Source organism: Pagrus major, chromosome 11, assembly GCF_040436345.1.
Source record: "Pagrus major chromosome 11, Pma_NU_1.0".
Taxonomy (NCBI): Eukaryota; Metazoa; Chordata; class Actinopteri; order Spariformes; family Sparidae; genus Pagrus; species Pagrus major.
Genome location: NC_133225.1, coordinates 24137742 through 24156514, shown reverse-complemented (window position 1 = coordinate 24156514; position 18773 = coordinate 24137742). Strand labels below are relative to the sequence as shown.

The 18773-nt window shown below is 38.6% G+C and overlaps 3 protein-coding genes across 3 annotated transcripts in view; all 3 read left to right on the top strand.

The window, feature by feature from the left end:
* The first annotated feature begins 2930 nt into the window (after positions 1–2930).
* Positions 2931–7875, top strand: LOC141004404 (interferon-induced protein 44-like). Its single transcript, XM_073475874.1, has 7 exons — positions 2931–3479; positions 3703–3751; positions 4799–4994; positions 5101–5253; positions 5360–5531; positions 6455–6555; positions 6866–7875. Exons 1-7 carry the CDS (start codon positions 3008–3010, stop codon positions 7058–7060), a joined length of 1338 nt encoding a protein of 445 aa, XP_073331975.1. The 5' UTR covers positions 2931–3007; the 3' UTR covers positions 7061–7875.
* Positions 7876–9722: 1847 nt separating this feature from the next.
* On the top strand, positions 9723–18107 carry LOC141005057 (interferon-induced protein 44-like). The gene is made up of 8 exons (XM_073476800.1): positions 9723–9796; positions 13257–13797; positions 14029–14077; positions 15098–15293; positions 15404–15556; positions 15662–15833; positions 16731–16831; positions 17143–18107. Exons 2-8 carry the CDS (start codon positions 13326–13328, stop codon positions 17338–17340), a joined length of 1341 nt encoding a protein of 446 aa, XP_073332901.1. The 5' UTR covers positions 9723–9796; positions 13257–13325; the 3' UTR covers positions 17341–18107.
* Positions 9763–18773, top strand: part of LOC141005058 (interferon-induced protein 44-like) — a 29354-nt gene continuing 20343 nt past the window's right edge. Inside the window, exon 1 of the mRNA XM_073476803.1 lies at positions 9763–9796. The gene's annotated coding sequence lies outside the window, so the exon portion shown is untranslated. The remainder of the gene's footprint in view (positions 9797–18773) is intronic.

Below are 18773 nucleotides of genomic sequence, written 5' to 3'. Positions count from 1 at the left end.
TTAGAAATTTAAATACACTTGTATAATTATGGTACTTGTACAATAATGGAAAAAATCATTGACCTCTATTGGTCCATGGGGTAATAAACAAACAAAACAGCACTGATTGGGCAGACATGGGTCACCTCATCCAATCAAGCTCATCGATTCGATTTGACCTACCTGTGTGCTAACTGGAGTGTATGTGGATCATGTTTGCCAAATATTCTCCTGCACTGTTACACATGGTGCAAAATTAAAAAATTTTCTGGGAGAGCATGATGCATAAGGGGGGGCCCACATAAAAAATAGCCTAGGGGCCCATGACTACCTTAATCCTCCTCTGCTTACATATATAAAGAGCATTTTCACCTCACAAAATAAAACAACATTAACAGCAATTTTAATTAATTTTATAAATTTGATTTCTTACAAACAAAAAAACAAACAAAACCTTATGGAAAACAAACTGAGCCCTGATTTAAAACAATAAGCCTCACTGAAAAAAATAGCTTTAGTATAAGAGTATGATGTATGAGGACAATTGTGTGTCGACTATTGTATTGCTTTGACAAATGGGATTAAAGGAAAATTTGCTTTCTGCTAGAGCTACACTGAAAGCACACTTCAAAAAACGAACAGTGGCAGAGGAGAAGGATTATGTAATTTCTGTCTGGCACAACTGAATTTAGTTTGTGTAAACTTAAAGCTTTATTTGATGCCTGAATTGCATGTGTCAAAATTGACTACATTTGTAGTGTTTATGTGTACTAGAGGATATTTCACATTGACTGAAAGGTTTGCAGTCCTCACTTGTGACCATCTGCATTTTTATTGCAGTTTCCATAAAAATGTAAGATTATTTGAAGGTGCACTATGTCACTTTTTCAGCCTGTCCTCAAAACATCGACATTTTGTATCAATTACATGTAAAATTGCCATGAAATTCAATTACATAAGTTCTATGTAAAGTTTATAATTTGATGAAAGTATTTATATCATGTTAAGTTAATAAGTGAATAAACGAACAACTTAGGCCGCTTAAATTAAGCTAATGCTTTTTTCCAAGTGTTATCTATAAAAGTAATTCACAGGTAATGTATTACTTTGATGGATAATACTTAATAAATGGCTTTAAAGTACATCTAAAGCTCATGTTAGCGTTTGCAAACTACTATTCCACGTATCAAGAGCTCTGTATTTGTTCGTCAAAAAAACCTCATGCATTAAATAACTTTTTATTAAACTAATATTCAAAATATGATTATGACTGAAATGTGCTTTATTTGGAAGCAATTCGTGATGTGACTGACTTAGGCCTACTAATTGCATTAGTTGTGCACTATTAGATGAATCCCCTGCTTCACCGCTCCCCACACCAGCAGGGAGAGCTGAGGTCCAGAGGTTATCGTTTATTCGCTTATTAAGAGGTGAACCGCCTTGGGTGGCTGCCCATATTGCCCATGTGAGGAACCGCCACTGAAAACGAAGGATTTACAGCATCCAGAATACACAGTCAATTGCTGTATTCAGAAACCGTCTTCACTTTTATTTTGAAGGCAACGCCCCTGTTTCGTTTCTGCCAGGTGTGCCATTTGACAGACCTGTTTGACAGACATCCTGTCATTTTTGCCTACACACGTTAACCGTGTGCTCCTTCCTCAACTGTATACAGGAGACGAAGGTAAGGATGAAAAAGATTCAAGGATTTATATTAAGATTTTCTAGTTAACCAGTGACCTTTGAAGGTTTTATTTGATTTGGTGACTAAAGGTTTGGCAGAATTCTAACTTTGTTTAAGTTCATGTTTACAGGTTACTGTTACAGGTTACTGTAAGTTTATGTTAACAGGTTACTGTGTACCTTATTTCTAAACTTCGAGCATACTTCGTCCGGATTACAGTCTACCCCCGAAACTGGAGAGTGTTGATCACCCCATGTATTTTCTTTTGTTTTATTTTATTTTAACCTTGATAGGAACAGATACAAGAACGATGAACTGTTCACTGATTTAAACCGATGGAGACTACGTAAACGTAATTATTAAAAAGTTAATACGATTTTAATATGATTCTAAAAGAAATTGGCAATAGTGCAAAGATGTTAAAACACATTTTGACAAAAACCCTTGTGTCTTATTATCGCGGCTGCAGTCTGTAATAATTTAGGTGTGGCAAACCGTTCCCAGGAAATCGAAAGTTATTGTAAAGCCTAATGTAGGCACGAGCTCTCAGGGTGTGTGTTTCTTTTGAGAGAAAATATTTACAGGTTCCGTCAGAATCTGTGCCAAGGTTGCTAAATATGCAGGACATCCAGTGTTTAAAAATAAGACTGCTTTTTGAATGTTTCATTAAATATAGAGTTTGTAATATCTCCCATGTGTTGGAAACAACATTTCTACAAATAAGGCCTTTAAACTTTGATACAGGGAAACATTTGTTGCTCTTTAATTTATATGTATATTTGATGACAGCAGCTACTGGACCAACTTACATATGCACTGTGTTTATAACACAATTCATCAGTTAGAACGTTTATCAACAACAAGTAAATTAATGTTTCTTCTGATCCACTCATTCCCAGTTCAGAAATATATAGGATGAACTAAACTATATTTTGAATTTAAAATATGGGTAAGTTTGTAATGTTATTGTTTGAATGGTTATTTTATTGCTGTTTGTTTTTGTAGTTTAGTGATGATTTTATCAGTGTTTTTATTTTTTTGGTAATTGTGTTCTTTTTTAGTACTAATAGTTTTCACTGAGATAATTTCAAAGATCATTCAGTATTTGCACCACAGACCTTTTCCATCATTACTCTTACATATATTTAAAAAAAAAACATTTACTAAGTACTGAGTACTACAGTTAAGGAGATATTGGGAACTGACTGAAATAAAGACAACCTACATTATATCCTGTACTTTTAATGATTCTGTGTACATCTTTTTGTATTTCAGACTCCAAAGTGAGTAAACAGCAAAGGGTTTCTCAGCATCCTTTACACATTAGAAAACCATCTGTCCACTATGAACCCCAAACTAACCAGAAGCCAGCAGAGAACGATCTGCTCCCAGCTGGGGAGAGTCAAACTCCAGCTGCTGTACAAGGCCAGCATCGATGGTTTCACCGGAGCAGCCTTCCACCAACGATGTGACAACCGCGGGACCACAGTGTCTGTGGGCTATAACGCCTCCGGTTTTGTGTTTGGAGGTTACACCAAACAACCTTTCAGTCAGTCGGGACAGTATGTGAATGATGACCAGGCCTTTCTTTTCACTTTCAGTGGAGAAAAGCTCCTCAAATATCCGGTTACTAGTCATGCTCATGCAGTGAAAATGATTGGTAACTCTGGTCCATATTTTGGAGAAGCATTGGTTCTTGTCAATGGAAGCCAGCCTGTTGTCTATAACAATCCAGGAAATTGTTACAACTTCAATGCTGCAGAGATGCATGGCAACGATCTCAATCTGACTGAGTGTGAAGTCTATCAAGTGGAGGGTGAGTTCAATAAAAATAAACACGTTTTTTTTCTTTTGTTGTTGTCATAAATCAATTAGCGATCAGTTTTGTTTTTTCCCTTAAACTCCCAACACTGTGTTGGCCCACAGGTGATTTAGGATTTAAAGTGAATGTAAACCCAACACAAAGTAAACAAAAACAATACATTTATCAAATTTGATGAGATCATTGTTTTGTAAAAGTTGTATTTGCTCTTCAACAGGGACCACAGAACTGGAGAAGCCATGGAGGACTGTAATCTGGGAATCTGAGTAAGATGGAGAGAGCTGCCATCCTGCACACAATGCTATTAACATGCTTCATTATAGTACAGTATATTTTATTGACCTCAGACAGATAATCATATTGAGATCTGCCGCCATATAATTTTCAAGAGAGATCACTATACAATATGATACGACACGATACAATATGATACAATACCATACTATACTTCCATATACAATATGACACAAAGTGATGATCTGAAAAGACAGCAGAATGTGTAAATCAAGATGACGTTATAATGAACATACAGTATATTACTGTGGCCCTAAGGGTCAAAACACATCAAACACAGCAACATTTGGGATTAAGGAAAAGGTGAGACAACACTCCTTGCCTGTGATTGGACAGAACCCAAGTCACTGCCGAAATTCAATGTCATTTCCTGTTTCTATTGTGAACTACGGTCAGCCTCATTCCTAATTGTTTCAAGCCTGTTTTCAGAGTTCCACGTGACATTTTAAAGGGATAGCTTGTGAATTGGGGCTGTATAATGTTTATAGTCGTTGTACTACCTACAGTAGATGGTCATCAGCATGCCCCCAGTTTGGAAAAGCAGCAGAAGTACAGGAGTAGGAAGCTAAGCAATGTACTGCTGACTGGGGCCGCAGCAAAACATAATTTTCCCCCCTCAAAAAGGCCTATCTAAAAAAATTTAAATCAGCGTACACTTTATTAGAACATCTTCACGATTTTATATTGCAGTCAGACAGCAATCTAAAGCTGGTATATCCATCTATACTCTCTCTCAAACAACCAGACTCCTTTGATAAAAACAATAATTTTAGGCTTGCAGAATATGTGAGCTGCTGATCTATCGCTGCCTTGATCAGTCGATTTGTTTTTTGTTATTGTGTACCTTTGGGTTTTAAAAGGGTTAGTGCATTGCTTAGTTTCCTAAGATAATACAGTGACTATGTTTGAATGGCAAACGTTTGCCGAAACATGTCATCTGAAATTTTTTTTCAGGCTAAAAACAACAAACAAGTTATTCAGTCAATGAAAAAGTCATTTATCTTTACTTGTTCCTGCAGGACGAGGACAGAGCTGATGGAGAGTATTAAGAGCTACAAACCCACAGTCAGCTCTGTGTCTCAGGCACAGGTTCTGTTCATTGGACCAGTTGGAGCTGGAAAGTCCAGCTTCTTCAACTCTATTAACTCTGTATTCAGAGGCCACGTCACCAGCCAGGCCATCTCTGGCAGCTCCACCTCCAGCCTCACCACACAGGTCAGTTCCTGACAGTTAATGATTTCTGTTTGACTGATTTTAAAAATGAAAATTCTGCCCTGTCCCTGTTTTGTGATTTGTTATTCCTTCACTTTGTACGAGACAGTTTCGCTCCTACTCTTTGAAAGCTGGACGAGAAGGAAAGCCTCTGCCAATCATCTTGTGTGATACCATGGGACTGGAGGAAGGCACAGGGTCTGGGCTTAATATTGATGACATCAGCAACATCCTTAAAGGTCATCTGCCAGACCGATATCAGGTACAGCTTTTTGTTACATGGAGCAGGATATTGAATGTATGAGCCATTGATTTGGTTTTAGTTAACTCAAACTGTCTCTGTCTTTCCCCTCAACTGTGTGACTCAGTTCAACCCCTCTGTTCCTCTGGATTCGGAGGCCCTAGGCTACCGTAAGTCTCCAGTGCTCAAGGACAAGATCCACTGTGTGGCCTACGTTGTTGATGCCTGCAAAGTCTCCATCATGCCCACAAAACTGGAGGAGAAGCTGGAAGCTATCCGCAGAAAGGTCAACTTAATGGGTCAGTTAATATACATTCATGCACACTCTTAGAAAGTAGCAGTATGGGTGTCTGCTTTCTCAATGTCAGCATAGTACAACATACATGCTACAGCACACATACAAGTTTCTGCCAACAATCCACAGAGATGCTCTGTATTTTATAAATGGTAAAATTAGTTGTCCAACAATGCAAAATGATGATGACTAGTAAGTGTCTGAAAGCTTACCAGGGTAACCCAGAAAACACTTTTAAAAAAATGACAATAATCCGGATGCTTTCATTATTCTGTATACAACATTTTTTATTCACAAACAGAGAATTTTCTAAATCAAAGACTGAAGTCTTAGGACACTACTCTTTTAAGCAGATCACTCAGTTTATTAGACAACAAAAAAAATATGAAATATGAAACTTTTTCCCTGAAACCTCTGACTGAATATGTTTTCATCTGTGTTTATATGTACTCCTGGTCTTTGTTTTTATTACGAGGATATATGTTTTAAAACATCAAATTAAAGGTCTCAAACTTACAAGCCGAAGTGGAACATCACAAAGTGCTGTCCCATTCCTTCTTATACCATTTCAACCCCTTCCAGACTCTCACTCGAACACTAACTAGCTGATGTCAGCCTAGTCTGTGAGGGCTTAAGCCTTTAGGGGGACATTGGGATCAGGCCATTGATTCTAGTGTTTGTTATATAGGCAATAGTGAATCAGTAAACAAGAGATTGATTTTAGATACATAGATTTCCCTTAAGAAGGTATTGTTTTAAGAAAAGTTATAAAAAGAAACATATATTTGTTAGAATTGCGATTAAACGGCATTTAAATTGCAACAGATTTTTATTTTTACTTTAGAAGAGGCCCCATGATATTTTGACAGGCTGATACCTAAAAATCTCCAGCATTTTGGAAATGTTCTTTCTCTCTGGTGTTTTCAGGGATTCCTCAGCTGGTCCTGCTCACTAAAGTAGATGAAGCCTGCCTTTTGGTGAAAGAGGACGTGAGAAACGTTTATAAGAGTGACTACATCAAGCAAATGGTGAGGATTTTATACAGAAGAAAAAATGCTATAGGATTTGTTTTATTTGAGGTTTGTAGTGTGTTTTTAGGCCTCAATTGATACGTTTAACTGACAAGCCAGTCAAAGTCTGTCCATCAGTGTGTGTAATTTAATTTAGATAGATTCCAGTACTTGACTGGTGTAGGATAGGCATCGTTTATTCCAGAGTTGAAAGGACAAATCGAAACAAATTTAGCTGTGATTTTACAAAAGTCTGCACAATTTTTCAGTAATCTTTGGAGAAAAACTAAACTATAAATCACCCTCATCTGAATTTTTTGTGATCCAGATGCAGGAGGTCAGCACTCGGCTCGGTGTGCCTCTGTCCTGTGTTGTTCCCGTAAGGAACTACAGCGAGGAGTTGGAGTTGGACCCAAACTGCGACATCCTGCTGCTCAGCGCCGTCAAGCAGATGCTTCGCTTCGCTGATAATTACTTCGATGAGATCAGCGACCAATTCAGCAACCTTGAAGTCAAAAAATGATAAGCATTTGTTCAGCAGATATAATAACCTGAACATCTGTAATGAAATGTCCCTCAAAATGATCCATCCATTTACCAGCACTGCTCCTCTTCCTTAGTCTTTTCCAAGCACCCCTTGCAGTGCTGGGAGATGTAGTGCCTCTAGTATGTCCTAGACCTAGCTGCACCCCTAATTTCTGGCTTCAGTGAGCTGTTCTCATTTTGATTGTGTCCCTTCGCTGCGAAATATTAATATTTTTTTTCATTTTCTTTCATTTGGCATTAAGTTTTTCACCATTATCCTTTTATTGTTTGTTTCATGTGATTAACATGACAGTCACAGTCAGCAGATTCAGAGAAGTTTATCAGCTCTCACTGATTTGTGAACCGAGAAGAATCCTGATTTTTGAACCTTGGTGGTGACAAATAGGATAAATCCAATAATCTGAGTCCTAGTCCTCTAAAAAGAGTCTCATTTTGTTCTCCTCAGTTTTAATGTAATATCAGTTGTTGTGTCAGCGTATTACAAGTTATGACTGCTCTGTGTTCACATGGTACATGTGTGACTAAATTATAAGTTATAGATAATTGAAATAGACCATTTGGGTTTATTCCAACTGTATTTCCACTTTACACTGTTACATACACTTTGGGTTTTGGTGTTTTGCGTCTGTTTCCCTACAGTGTTTGTCAGGAAAACAACTTTGCAGGTGGTCGGATGGTTGTATTGGCAGGTAATCTTTATTATTTCTGTGTTGCATGTTCTGTACATTTAACTTTACCTACTAGTTATAAATACACTCAATAACAATAAAAGCTCTTGTTGACCAGACCAGATGTGGTGGAGCATTTAGAAACTCTTGCTTTTATTGATAACTCCCAAATCATGTTGATGAAGGTTCTCAGTCATCCGGGACATGGTGGTTCTAAGTGCTGTTTCACCTCTCAGGCTTCTTCAGTTCTAACTAACTGGAGGGGAGTCACAGGCTTTAAAACTTAGGCCGGTTGTGGCCCTCAGGACTCTGAAACTCAGAGCTCACACACGTCCTTAACGACTCTGTACAGCACTTACTGCTCCTAAATTAGTTCATTCTGTTTAGTCATTTGCAATTGAACAGAAACTCAACGTGCATGAATGAACACAAAATATGAATGCAGGTCAGACAGTTACTGTACAGCAAACAGTGTTGAAGTCAGACCAGCTGACTCCCTTTGTAACTGGACTTTGGTGCAGCAAACTGTTAACTAAACACAGTCACACCTCTAATCTCACTCACCACCTGATTCTGAGTGGATTGTACTATAAATTGGCAGCTGCCCTCAATAATCATAACAATCATGCTCTGTGGTTGGGAACTTGTAAACAAACAGCCTGAAATAGTTATTTAAAACATAATTAAATAGACCATAGGACTGTTTAGTCAGTCATTTGTTGCTTTCTATGCTATTGATGCAGTATTTCCTCCAGTGGAGCTGCTCAGTGGCCACCAGCGAGAGGAGAGTGGTCATACTGGGAAGCTGATGAACTGCAAACTCTTTTAACAGGGTGTATGTCCGTTTAATGCAGTAACGATGTCATGCTGTTTCGGTCTGACGGGAAAACGAAAGTTAAAGTGTGTCTGTCAAGGCAGCTGAAGTATAGGCTACGTATGATACCCTTCAAAATAAAATGATTATTTGTGTGTTAAATTTTGGACCAAATGCAGACAAGTGAAAATAAGGAAAACATTTGAGATGTAAATAAGGGGGAAGATGACATAAACTCAATATTTTGGGAATGCACTATTGCCATGCATGCTGTTGTATGTATTTTCATCACTGGTGAAGGGCCATAAGTATGATTTCCAGTTGTAGTAAGAAGAGTAGACTGAATAATACACTTTTGCCTTAAAAATACTTCTATTTAAAGCTTTTTTGTGAGTCTTGATGTTTCTCATCTCCTCAGTCTTCATACTGATAATGAAAAGGCTCAGGTTTCTTGAGGAGAACTTGTTGGTTCAGATTTTCAGGAAGCAAAGAAGTAATATTGCTTTCTTCCCAACAACAACACAACAAACATGGAACACACTGGACAAACAAACACTAGTCCTCTTGAGGAAATGGTTTGAAAACTCCAAACATGTATAAAATATGTTGTTTTATTCAACCCTCTGACTTTCCAAATGGCACTTATCACACCTGTTGTCCCAGATCAGGATACACCCAAGGATGAGGCTCTGGTCTTATCTGATCATTTAAATCTAGATGAAGACGTGAAGTATTTTCAGGAACACGTGTCACCACAGCTCGAAGGGCCATGGCAAATAAGGGAGAGGCACCAAAGATGCATTTAAATCTATTTACAGATTTATTTACAAACATAAATTGAATTACAAAAGAGATGTGGATGGCAGAAAAGTCAGTGGTGTATACTCCTGTCGCTCTATGCCTGAGAGCCTAAAGTTTCTTCCTTTGTTCATTTTAAACAAATCAGTAGTCTACAATTAGAAATAGCAATTTACTAAGATTTTTTATTATTATTTGAAAAGAGAAGGTTAAATCAGACTTAAAAGCTGAGATCCTGTTAATAATCCATCCCATTCTTGAAAAATGACACTTCGAGTCAACGTTACGCTCTTATTTTGAAGGCCATCTTCCGGTCGAATTCATGCTGACTGCCTGTGTGCCTGAGTCTGCTGCATCAGGTAACAACAGCCTCCATCCTGTGCACATCTTCATCTCCTGGAAAGTCGTTCAGCTGCTTCTTCCAACAAAAGAGGTAAAACTGAAATATTAGTTTTAAATTCTTTTGCCAAACTTCCAAATGAAATTGCTGCCTGTCCTACTAGAAGATGTGTATCTAGTAGTTCTCATATTATAGACTGAAATGCCAAAGTGCGCATATACATTTAATTTAAATGCTGTATGGGCTGTGTGTTGGACTGACGGCTGTTTGGCTGAAATGTTCATCTTTATTTTCTGTTTTAGTTTTGGCTAATTTAAGTAAATGGTGACTGTTCAGTTTCACTTCAGTTAGACAGTATTTTATTACTATACTCTGAAAAATGCATATTTTATCCTACTTTAGACAGTGTGTATATATATGTATATGTGTATATATATATATATACACACATATGATATATATATATATATATATACATATATATATAAAGCACATTTTTTTAATTTTTTTTAATTTGATTTCTTATTTTGTTAGAAACATCTTGTGCGCCAAACCAAACCTTATGGAGCACAAACTTTAGGCAGCCCTGATTTATACCAATAAGCCTCACTGAAAAAATAGCTTTAGTATAAGACTATGATGTATGAGGCTAAATTGTGTGTCAAGTATTGTATTGCTTTGATAAATGGGATTAAAGATAAATGTAGTGGCAATCTAACTACAAAAAAGGCCACATGAGGGAATCTGAAGTCATTTCCAACTCATGGTGGTGTGTAAAAAATGAAGTCCTCCATGGGAATGAGTTTGACACTTTATTAACTTTAGATCTTTAAAAAACACCTACAAAAAGCCGGGTGCCAACAGACTTAAACGAGCTCATACAAAGACTGTGATACAAAACTCATTCAGCTATCACACACACACATACACGGTTGAAAAACTGTGTGGCTTCCCTGATAGTGATTCCCTGCCACTCCTCTGTTGTGTCTCCCTCACCTAACCTTTGTGTGACTGATCAACCTCCCATGCCCACAGGTGTGCAGGTAACCCATATTAACCATAGTGCCTCACCACTGACACACCCACATTCATTCATTCATTCATACACACACACACACACACACACACACACAAATCCAAATTGGCTACAACAGTAAATTTGCTTTCTGCTAGAGCTACGCAGAAAGCACACTTTAAAAAACGAAGGATTTTTACAGCATGCAGAATAGCTACACAGTAAATTGCTGTATTCCGAGACAAACTTCACTTTAATTTTGAAGGCAACAGCGGTTTCGTTTCTGCCAGGTCTGACAAATGGCACACAAACCGCCTAGAGAGGGGGTTGTAGCCGATTCCGTGGTCTGTCCAGGGACCATGGTCTCTGGACAGACCAGTGGTTACTGCCACTAGGGGCGCTAGAGACACTGGTCGCGACCAGCTCATCAGTGGTCGCGTCCAGTTGCTCTGTGGCACCGACCAGCTGGTCTGTGGCACCGGCCAGCTGGCAGGGACCAGTGGTCACAACCACTAGGGGCGCTAAAGATACTGGTCCTGACCAGCTCCTCAGTGATCTGCCCTGTGGTCCCTGTGGTCTGTGAAGCGGCTTTAGTATTTTCTCCCCTTTCTGGTCGTTTTTGCAGCACTGTTAGCTTGATAAATGTCGGAGATCATAATCTTTTGTCTATAAAATACACTATATCAGAATTATTATGATTAATATTGTTATTATTATTGATTATGAAGATCCCTGTGGTCAGGACCAGCTGGTCTCTGGCACGGACCAGTGGTCACAACCACTAGGGGCGCTAAAGATACTGGTCCTGACCAGCTCCTCAGTGATCTGCCCTGTGGTCCCTGTGGTCTGTGAAGCGGCTTTAGTATTTTCTCTCCTTTCCGGTTGTTTTGGCAGCACTGTTAGCTGGATAAATGTCAGAGATCATAATCTTTTGTCTATAAAATACACTATATCAGAATTATTATGATTAATATTGTTATTATTATTGATTATGAAGATCCGTGGGGTCAGGACCAGCTGGGAAAAAACACAATGAGAAAAGGGAGAAGGTGTATTAAATGTACAAGAACTACTCAAAGACCACTCAGTAAGACAACAGGCAGATGACAAGGACCACAAGACAGACCGGTGTCTTTAGCACCCCTAGTGGTAGTGACCACTGGTCCGTGCCAGAGACCATGGTCCCTGGACAGACCACGGAATCGGCTACAACCCCTGCTGACCGCCTGGCTGACAGACATCCTGTCATGTTTGCCTACATACCGTTAAACGTGAGCTCCTTCCTCAACTGTATACAGGAGAAGGAGGTAAGGATGAAAAAGATAATCAAGGATTCATATTAAGATTTTCTAGTTAGCCAGTGACCTTTGAAGGCTTTATTTGATTTGGTGACTAAAGGTTTGGCAGAATTCTAACTTTGTTTAAGTTCATGTTTACAGGTTACTGTTACAGGTTACTGTAAGTTTATGTTAACAGGTTACTGTGTACCTTTTTTCTAAACTTCGAGCATACTTTGTCCAGATTACAGTCTACCCCTGAAACTGGAGAGTGTTGATCACCCCATGTATTTTGTTTTGTTTTATTTTAACCTTGATAGGAACAGATACAAGAATAATGAGCTGTTCACTGATTTAAACCGATGGAGACTACGTGACTACGTAATTATTAAAAAATTGATACGATTTTAATATGATTCTAAAAGAAATTGGCAATAGTGCAAAGATGTTAAAACACATTTTGACAAAAACCCTTGTGTCTTATTATCGCGGCTGCAGTCTGTAATAATTTAGGTGTGGCAAACCGTTCCCAGGAAATCGAAAGTTATTGTTAAGCCTAATGTAGGCACGAGCTCTCAGGATGTGGCAAACTTCTTTTTTTCTTTTGAGAGAAAATATTTACAGTTTCCGTCAGAATCTGTGGCAAGGTTGCTAAATATGCAGGACATCTCCCATGTGTTGGAAACAACATTTCTACAAATAAGGCCCTTAAACTTTGATACAGGGAAACATTTGTTGCTCTTTAATATATATGTATATTTGATGACAGCAGCTACTGGACCAACTTACATATGCACTGTGTTTATAAGACAATTCATCAATTAGAAAATTTATCAGCAACAAGTAAATTAATGTTTCTTCTGATACACTAATTCCCAGTTCAGAAATATATAGGATGAACTAAACTATATTTTGATTTTAAAATATGGGTAAGTTTGTAATGTTAATGTTTGAATGGTTTCTTGCTGTTTGTTTTTGTAGTTTAGTGATGATTTTATCAGTGTTTTTATTTTTTGGTAATTGTGTTCTTTTTTAGCACTAATAGTTTTCACTGAGAGAATTTTAAAGATCATTCAGTATTTGCACCACAGACCATTTCCATCATTACTCTTACATATATTTTAAAAAAAACAAAAAAACATTTACTGTACTGTAAATGAGTGCTACAGTTTAGGAGATGTTGGGAACAGACTGAAATAAAGACAACCTACATTATATCCTGTACTTTTAATGAATCTGTGTACGTCTTTTTGTATTTCAGACTCCAAAGTGAGTAAACAGCAAAGGTCTTCTCAGCATCCTTTACACACTAGAAAACCATCTGTCCACTATGAACCCCAAACTAACCAGAAGCCAGCAGAGAACAATCTGCTCCCAGCTGGGGAGATTCAAACTCCAGCTGCTGTACAAGGCCAGCATCCATGGTTTCACCGGAGCAGCCTTCCACCAACGATGTGACAACCGCGGGACCACAGTGTCTGTGGGCTATAATGCCTCTGGTTTTGTGTTTGGAGGTTACACCAAACAACCTTTCAGTCAGTCTGGACAGTATGTGAATGATGACCAGGCCTTTCTTTTCACTTTCAGTGGAGAGAAGCTCCTCAAATATCCGGTCACTACTCATGCTTATGCAGTGAGAATGATTGTTAATTCTGGTCCATATTTTGGAGAAGCATTGGTTCTTGTCTATGGAAACCAGCCTGTTGTCTATAACAATCCAGGAAATTATTACAACTTCAATGCTGCAGAGATGCATGGCAACGACCTCAATCTGACTGAGTGTGAAGTCTATCAAGTGGAGGGTGAGTTCAATAAAAACAAACACATGTTGATTTTTTGTTGTTGTCATAAATCAATTAGTGACCAGTTTTGTTCTTTCCCTTAAACTCCCAACACTGTGTTGGCCCACAGGTGATTTTGGATTTAAAGTGAATGTAAACCCATCACAAGATTAAAAAAACAAGTTGTATATATGTCTTTATCAAATTTGATGAGATCATTGTCTGTTAAAAGTTGTATTTGCTCTTCAACAGAGACCACAGAACTGGAGAAGCCATGGAGGACTGTAATCTGGGAATCTGAGTAAGATGGAGAGAGCCACCAACCTGCACACAATGCTATTAACATGCTTCATTATAGTACAGTATATTTTATTGACCTCAGACAGGTAATCTTGTTGAGACCCAATAAATATGATACAATACCATACTATACTTCCATATACAGTATGACACAAAGTGATGATCTGAAAAGACAGCAGAATGTGTAACTCAAGATGACGTTATAATGAATACGATCCACATACATAACATAACATAACTGTGGCCCTAAGGGTCAAAACACATCAAACACAGCAACATTTGGGATTAAGGAAAGGTGAGACAACACTCCTTGCCTGTGATTGGACAGAAGTCACTGCCAAAAATTCAATGTCACTTCCTGTTTCTATTGTGAACTACAGTCAGCCTCATTTCTAATTGTTTCAAGCCTGCTTTCAGAATTCCACGTGACATTTTAAAGGGATAGCTTGTGAATTGGGGCTGTATAATGTTTATAGTCGTTGTACTACCTACAGTAGATGGTCATCAGCATGCCCCCAGTTTGGAAAAGGAGTAGGAAGCTAAGCAATGTACTGCTGACTGGGGCCGCAGCAAAACAATAAATAATTTATACTCCTGGTATATCCATCTATACTGTGTTCAAAGCCACCAGACTCTTTTGGCAAAAACAGTTACAATACAATTTTGCCTTCATCCACTTTTTTGCGGTCAAACGTTTGCCAAAACATGTCATCTGAAATTTTGTTGTGTGTTGACCCTCAGAGCCACCATAGGCCCTTACTTTACAAGCTGTCGTAGATAATAATATATAATAATATATGATTCAGCGTCTAAGCAAAACATTATGCGGTGAAATTGTCCGCTGTGCTGTTGTGTTTTTTAACTGTACAAATCTTCAACAATTATCATAAATTTACCTGCAACCATGACTGCTTCCATCATGGAGGTGAACTGGCTGTGCAAATAATCTCAACCAGGCTAAAAACAACAAACAAGCTATTCAGTCAATTAAATTTTTTTTTATCTGTACTTGTTCCTGCAGGACGAGGACAGAGCTGATGGAGAGTATTAAGAGCTACAAGCCCACAGTCAGCTCTGTGTCCCAGATTCGGGTTTTGTTCATTGGACCAGTAGGAGCTGGAAAGTCCAGCTTCTTTAACTCTATTAACTCTGTATTCAGAGGCCACGTCACCAGTCGGGCCATCTCTGGCAGCTCCACCTCCAGCCTCACCACACAGGTCAGTTCCTGACAGTTAATGATCTCTGTTTGTGGTGCCTGACTTCAAAACGTATGTCCTGCCCGATCAACATTTTGTGATTTGTTATTCCTTCACTTTGTACGAGACAGTTTCGCTCCTACTCTTTGAAAGCTGGACGAGAAGGAAAGCCTCTGCCAATCATCTTGTGTGATACCATGGGACTGGAGGAAAACACAGGGTCTGGGCTTAATATTGATGACATCAGCAATATCCTTAAAGGTCACCTGCCAGACCGATATCAGGTACAGCTTTTTGTTACATGGAGCACGATATTGAATGTATGAGCCCTTGATTTGGTTTTAGTTAACTCAACTGTCTTTGTCTTTCCCCTTAACTTTATGACTCAGTTCAACCCCTCTGTTCCTCTGGATTCGGAGGCCCACGGCTACCGTAAGTCTCCAGTGCTCAAGGACAAGATCCACTGTGTGGCCTACGTTGTTGATGCCTGCAAAGTCTCCATCATGCCCACAAAGCTGGAGGAGAAGCTGGAAGCTATCCGCAGAAAGGTCAACTTAATGGGTCAGTAAATATACATTCATGCACACTCTTAGAAAGTAGCAGTATGGGTGTCTGCTTTCTCAATGTCAGCATATAAATGGGAAAATTAGTTGTGCAACAATGCAAAATGATGATGACTAGTAAGTGTCTGAAAGCTCAATTCACTGCTTACTGGAGAGTAATTGGCCCAATTCCAATGTCCACACTCACAGACTTTGAGGCGTGTTCATGGTAAATCCACGAGGGTTCGGGGATGTCACACTGTCAATATTCAAGTGACTGAGGGCTCTCGCACAGACATTTAGCCCCTTATGGCCACTTTGCAGACTTTGGTGGTGGAAATTACAGAGTTGAACACAACATTGTAACATTAAACACAAGGTTACCGGGGTAGGACAGAAAACACACAGACAACAACAATAATCTGGATGCTTTCATTATTCTGTATGCAACATTTTTTCTTCACAAACAGAGAATTTTCTAAATCATCAACTAATATCTCACATTTTGTGAGTCTCTGCTTAAATCACTCAGTTTATTAGACAACAAAAAAATTACAAGCTTTTGAAGCAATATGATACTTTTTCCCTGAAACCTCTGACTGAATGTTTCATCTGTGTTTATATGTACTCCTGGTCTTTGTCTTTATTATGAGGATGTATGTTTTAAAACATCAAATTTAAGGTCTCAAACTGACAAAATGAAGTGGAACATCACAAAGTGCTGTCCCATTCCCTCTTATACCATTTCAACCCCTTCCAGACTCTAGAATATATTTGTTAGAATTGCGATTAAACGGCATTTAAATTGCAACAGATTTATATTTTTACTTTAGAAGAGCCCCCATGATATTTTGACAGGCTGACATCTAAAAATCTCCAGCATTTTGGAAATGTTCTTTCTCTCTGGTGTTTTCAGACATTCCTCAGCTGGTCCTGCTCACTAAAGTAGATGAAGCCTGCCTTTTGGTGAAAGAGGACGTGAGAAACGTTTATAAGAGTGACTACGTCAAGCAAATGGTGAGGATTTTATACAGAAGAAAAAATGCTATAAGATTTGTTTTATTTGAGGTTTGTAGTGTGTTTTTAGGTCTCAATTGATACGTTTAACTGACAAGCCAGTCAAAGTCTGTCTATTAGTGTGTGTAATTTAATTTAGATAGATTCCAGTACTTGACTGGTGTAGGATAGGCGTCGTTTATTCCAGAGTTGAAAGGACAAATCGAAACAAATTTAGCTATGATTTTACAAAAGTCTGCACAATTTTTCAGTAATCTTTGGATAAAACCCCCAACTATAAATCACCCTCATCTGAATTTTTTGTGATCCAGATGCAGGAGGTCAGCACTCGGCTCGGTGTGCCTCTGTCCTGTGTTGTTCCGGTAAAGAACTACAGCGAGGAGTTGGAGTTGGACCCAAACTGCGACATCCTGCTGCTCAGCGCCGTCAAGCAGATGCTTCGCTTCGCTGATGATTACTTCGATGAGATCAGCGACCAATTGAGCAACCTTGAAGTCAAAAAATTATAAGCATTTGTTCAGCAGATCTAATAACCTGAACATCTGTAATGAAATGTCCCTCAAAATGATCCATCCATTTACCAGCACTGTGCTGCTCTTCCTCAGTCTTTTCCAAGCACCCCTTGCAGTGCTGGGAGATGTAGTGCCTCTAGTATGTCCTAGACCTAGCTGCACCTCTAATTTCTGGCTTCAGTTTGATTGTGTCCCTTTGCTGCGAAATATTCAATTTTCTTTCATTTTTTTTCTTTTGACATTATGAAGTTTGGCACCATTATCCTTTTATTGTTTGTTTCATGTGATTAACATGACAGTCACAGTCAGCAGAGAAGTTTATCAGCTCTCACTGATTTGTGAACCGAGAAGAATCCTGATTTTTTAACCTTGGTGGTGACAAATAGGATAAATCCAATTATCTGAGTCCTAGTCCTCTAAAAAGAGTCTCATTTTGTTCTCCTCAGTTTTATGTAATATTAGTTGTTGTGTCAGCGTTTTACAAGTTATAACTGCTCTGTCTTCACGTGGTGAAATAGACCATTTGGGTTTATTCCAAATTGTATTTTCACTTTACACTGTTACATACACTTTGGGTTTTGGTGTTTTGAGTCCGTTTCCCTACTGTGTTTGTCAGGATTACAACTTTGCAGGTGGTCAGATGGTTGTATTGGCAGGTAATCTTTATTATTTCTGTTTTGCATGTTCTGTACATTAACTTTACCCTCTAGTTGTAAATATACTCAATATTAATAAAAGCAGGAATTTCTAAATGCTCCACCACATCTGGTCTGGCCAACAAGACCTTTTATTGCTAACTCCGAAATCATGATTGTCATCCAGGTCATGGTGGTTCCAAGTGCTGTATCGTAGCCAACAAGACGTGTTTCAGTTTCTTCTTCCTTTCCTTCTTCAGTTCTAACTAACTGGAGGGGAGTCACAGGCTTTCAAATTAGGCCGGTTGTGGCCCTCAGGACTCTAAAACTCCGAGCTCACACATGTCCTTAACAACTCTGTAAGGACACTCCCACATAGAGTGTAAAAGCCTGCAACTCCCCTCCAGTATAGTTAGAACTGAAGAAGCCTGAGAGGTGAAATATCGTCAAGAAACTGAAACACGTCCAGTTGCCTGTGATACAGCACTTAGTGCTTCTAAATCAGTTCATTCTGTTTAGTCATTTGCAATTGAACAGAAACTCAACGTGCATGAATGAACAAAAAATATGAATGCAGGTCAGACAGTTACGGTACAGCAAACAGTGTTGAAGTCAGACCAGCTGACTCCCTTTGTAACTGGACTTTGGTACAGCAAACTGTTAACTAAACACAGTCACACCTCTAATCTCACTCACCACCTGTTTCTGCATCACTGAACTTAACTGTTCATTGGAGTGAATTGTACTATAAATTGGCAGCTGCCCTCAATAATCATAACAATCATGCTCTGTGGT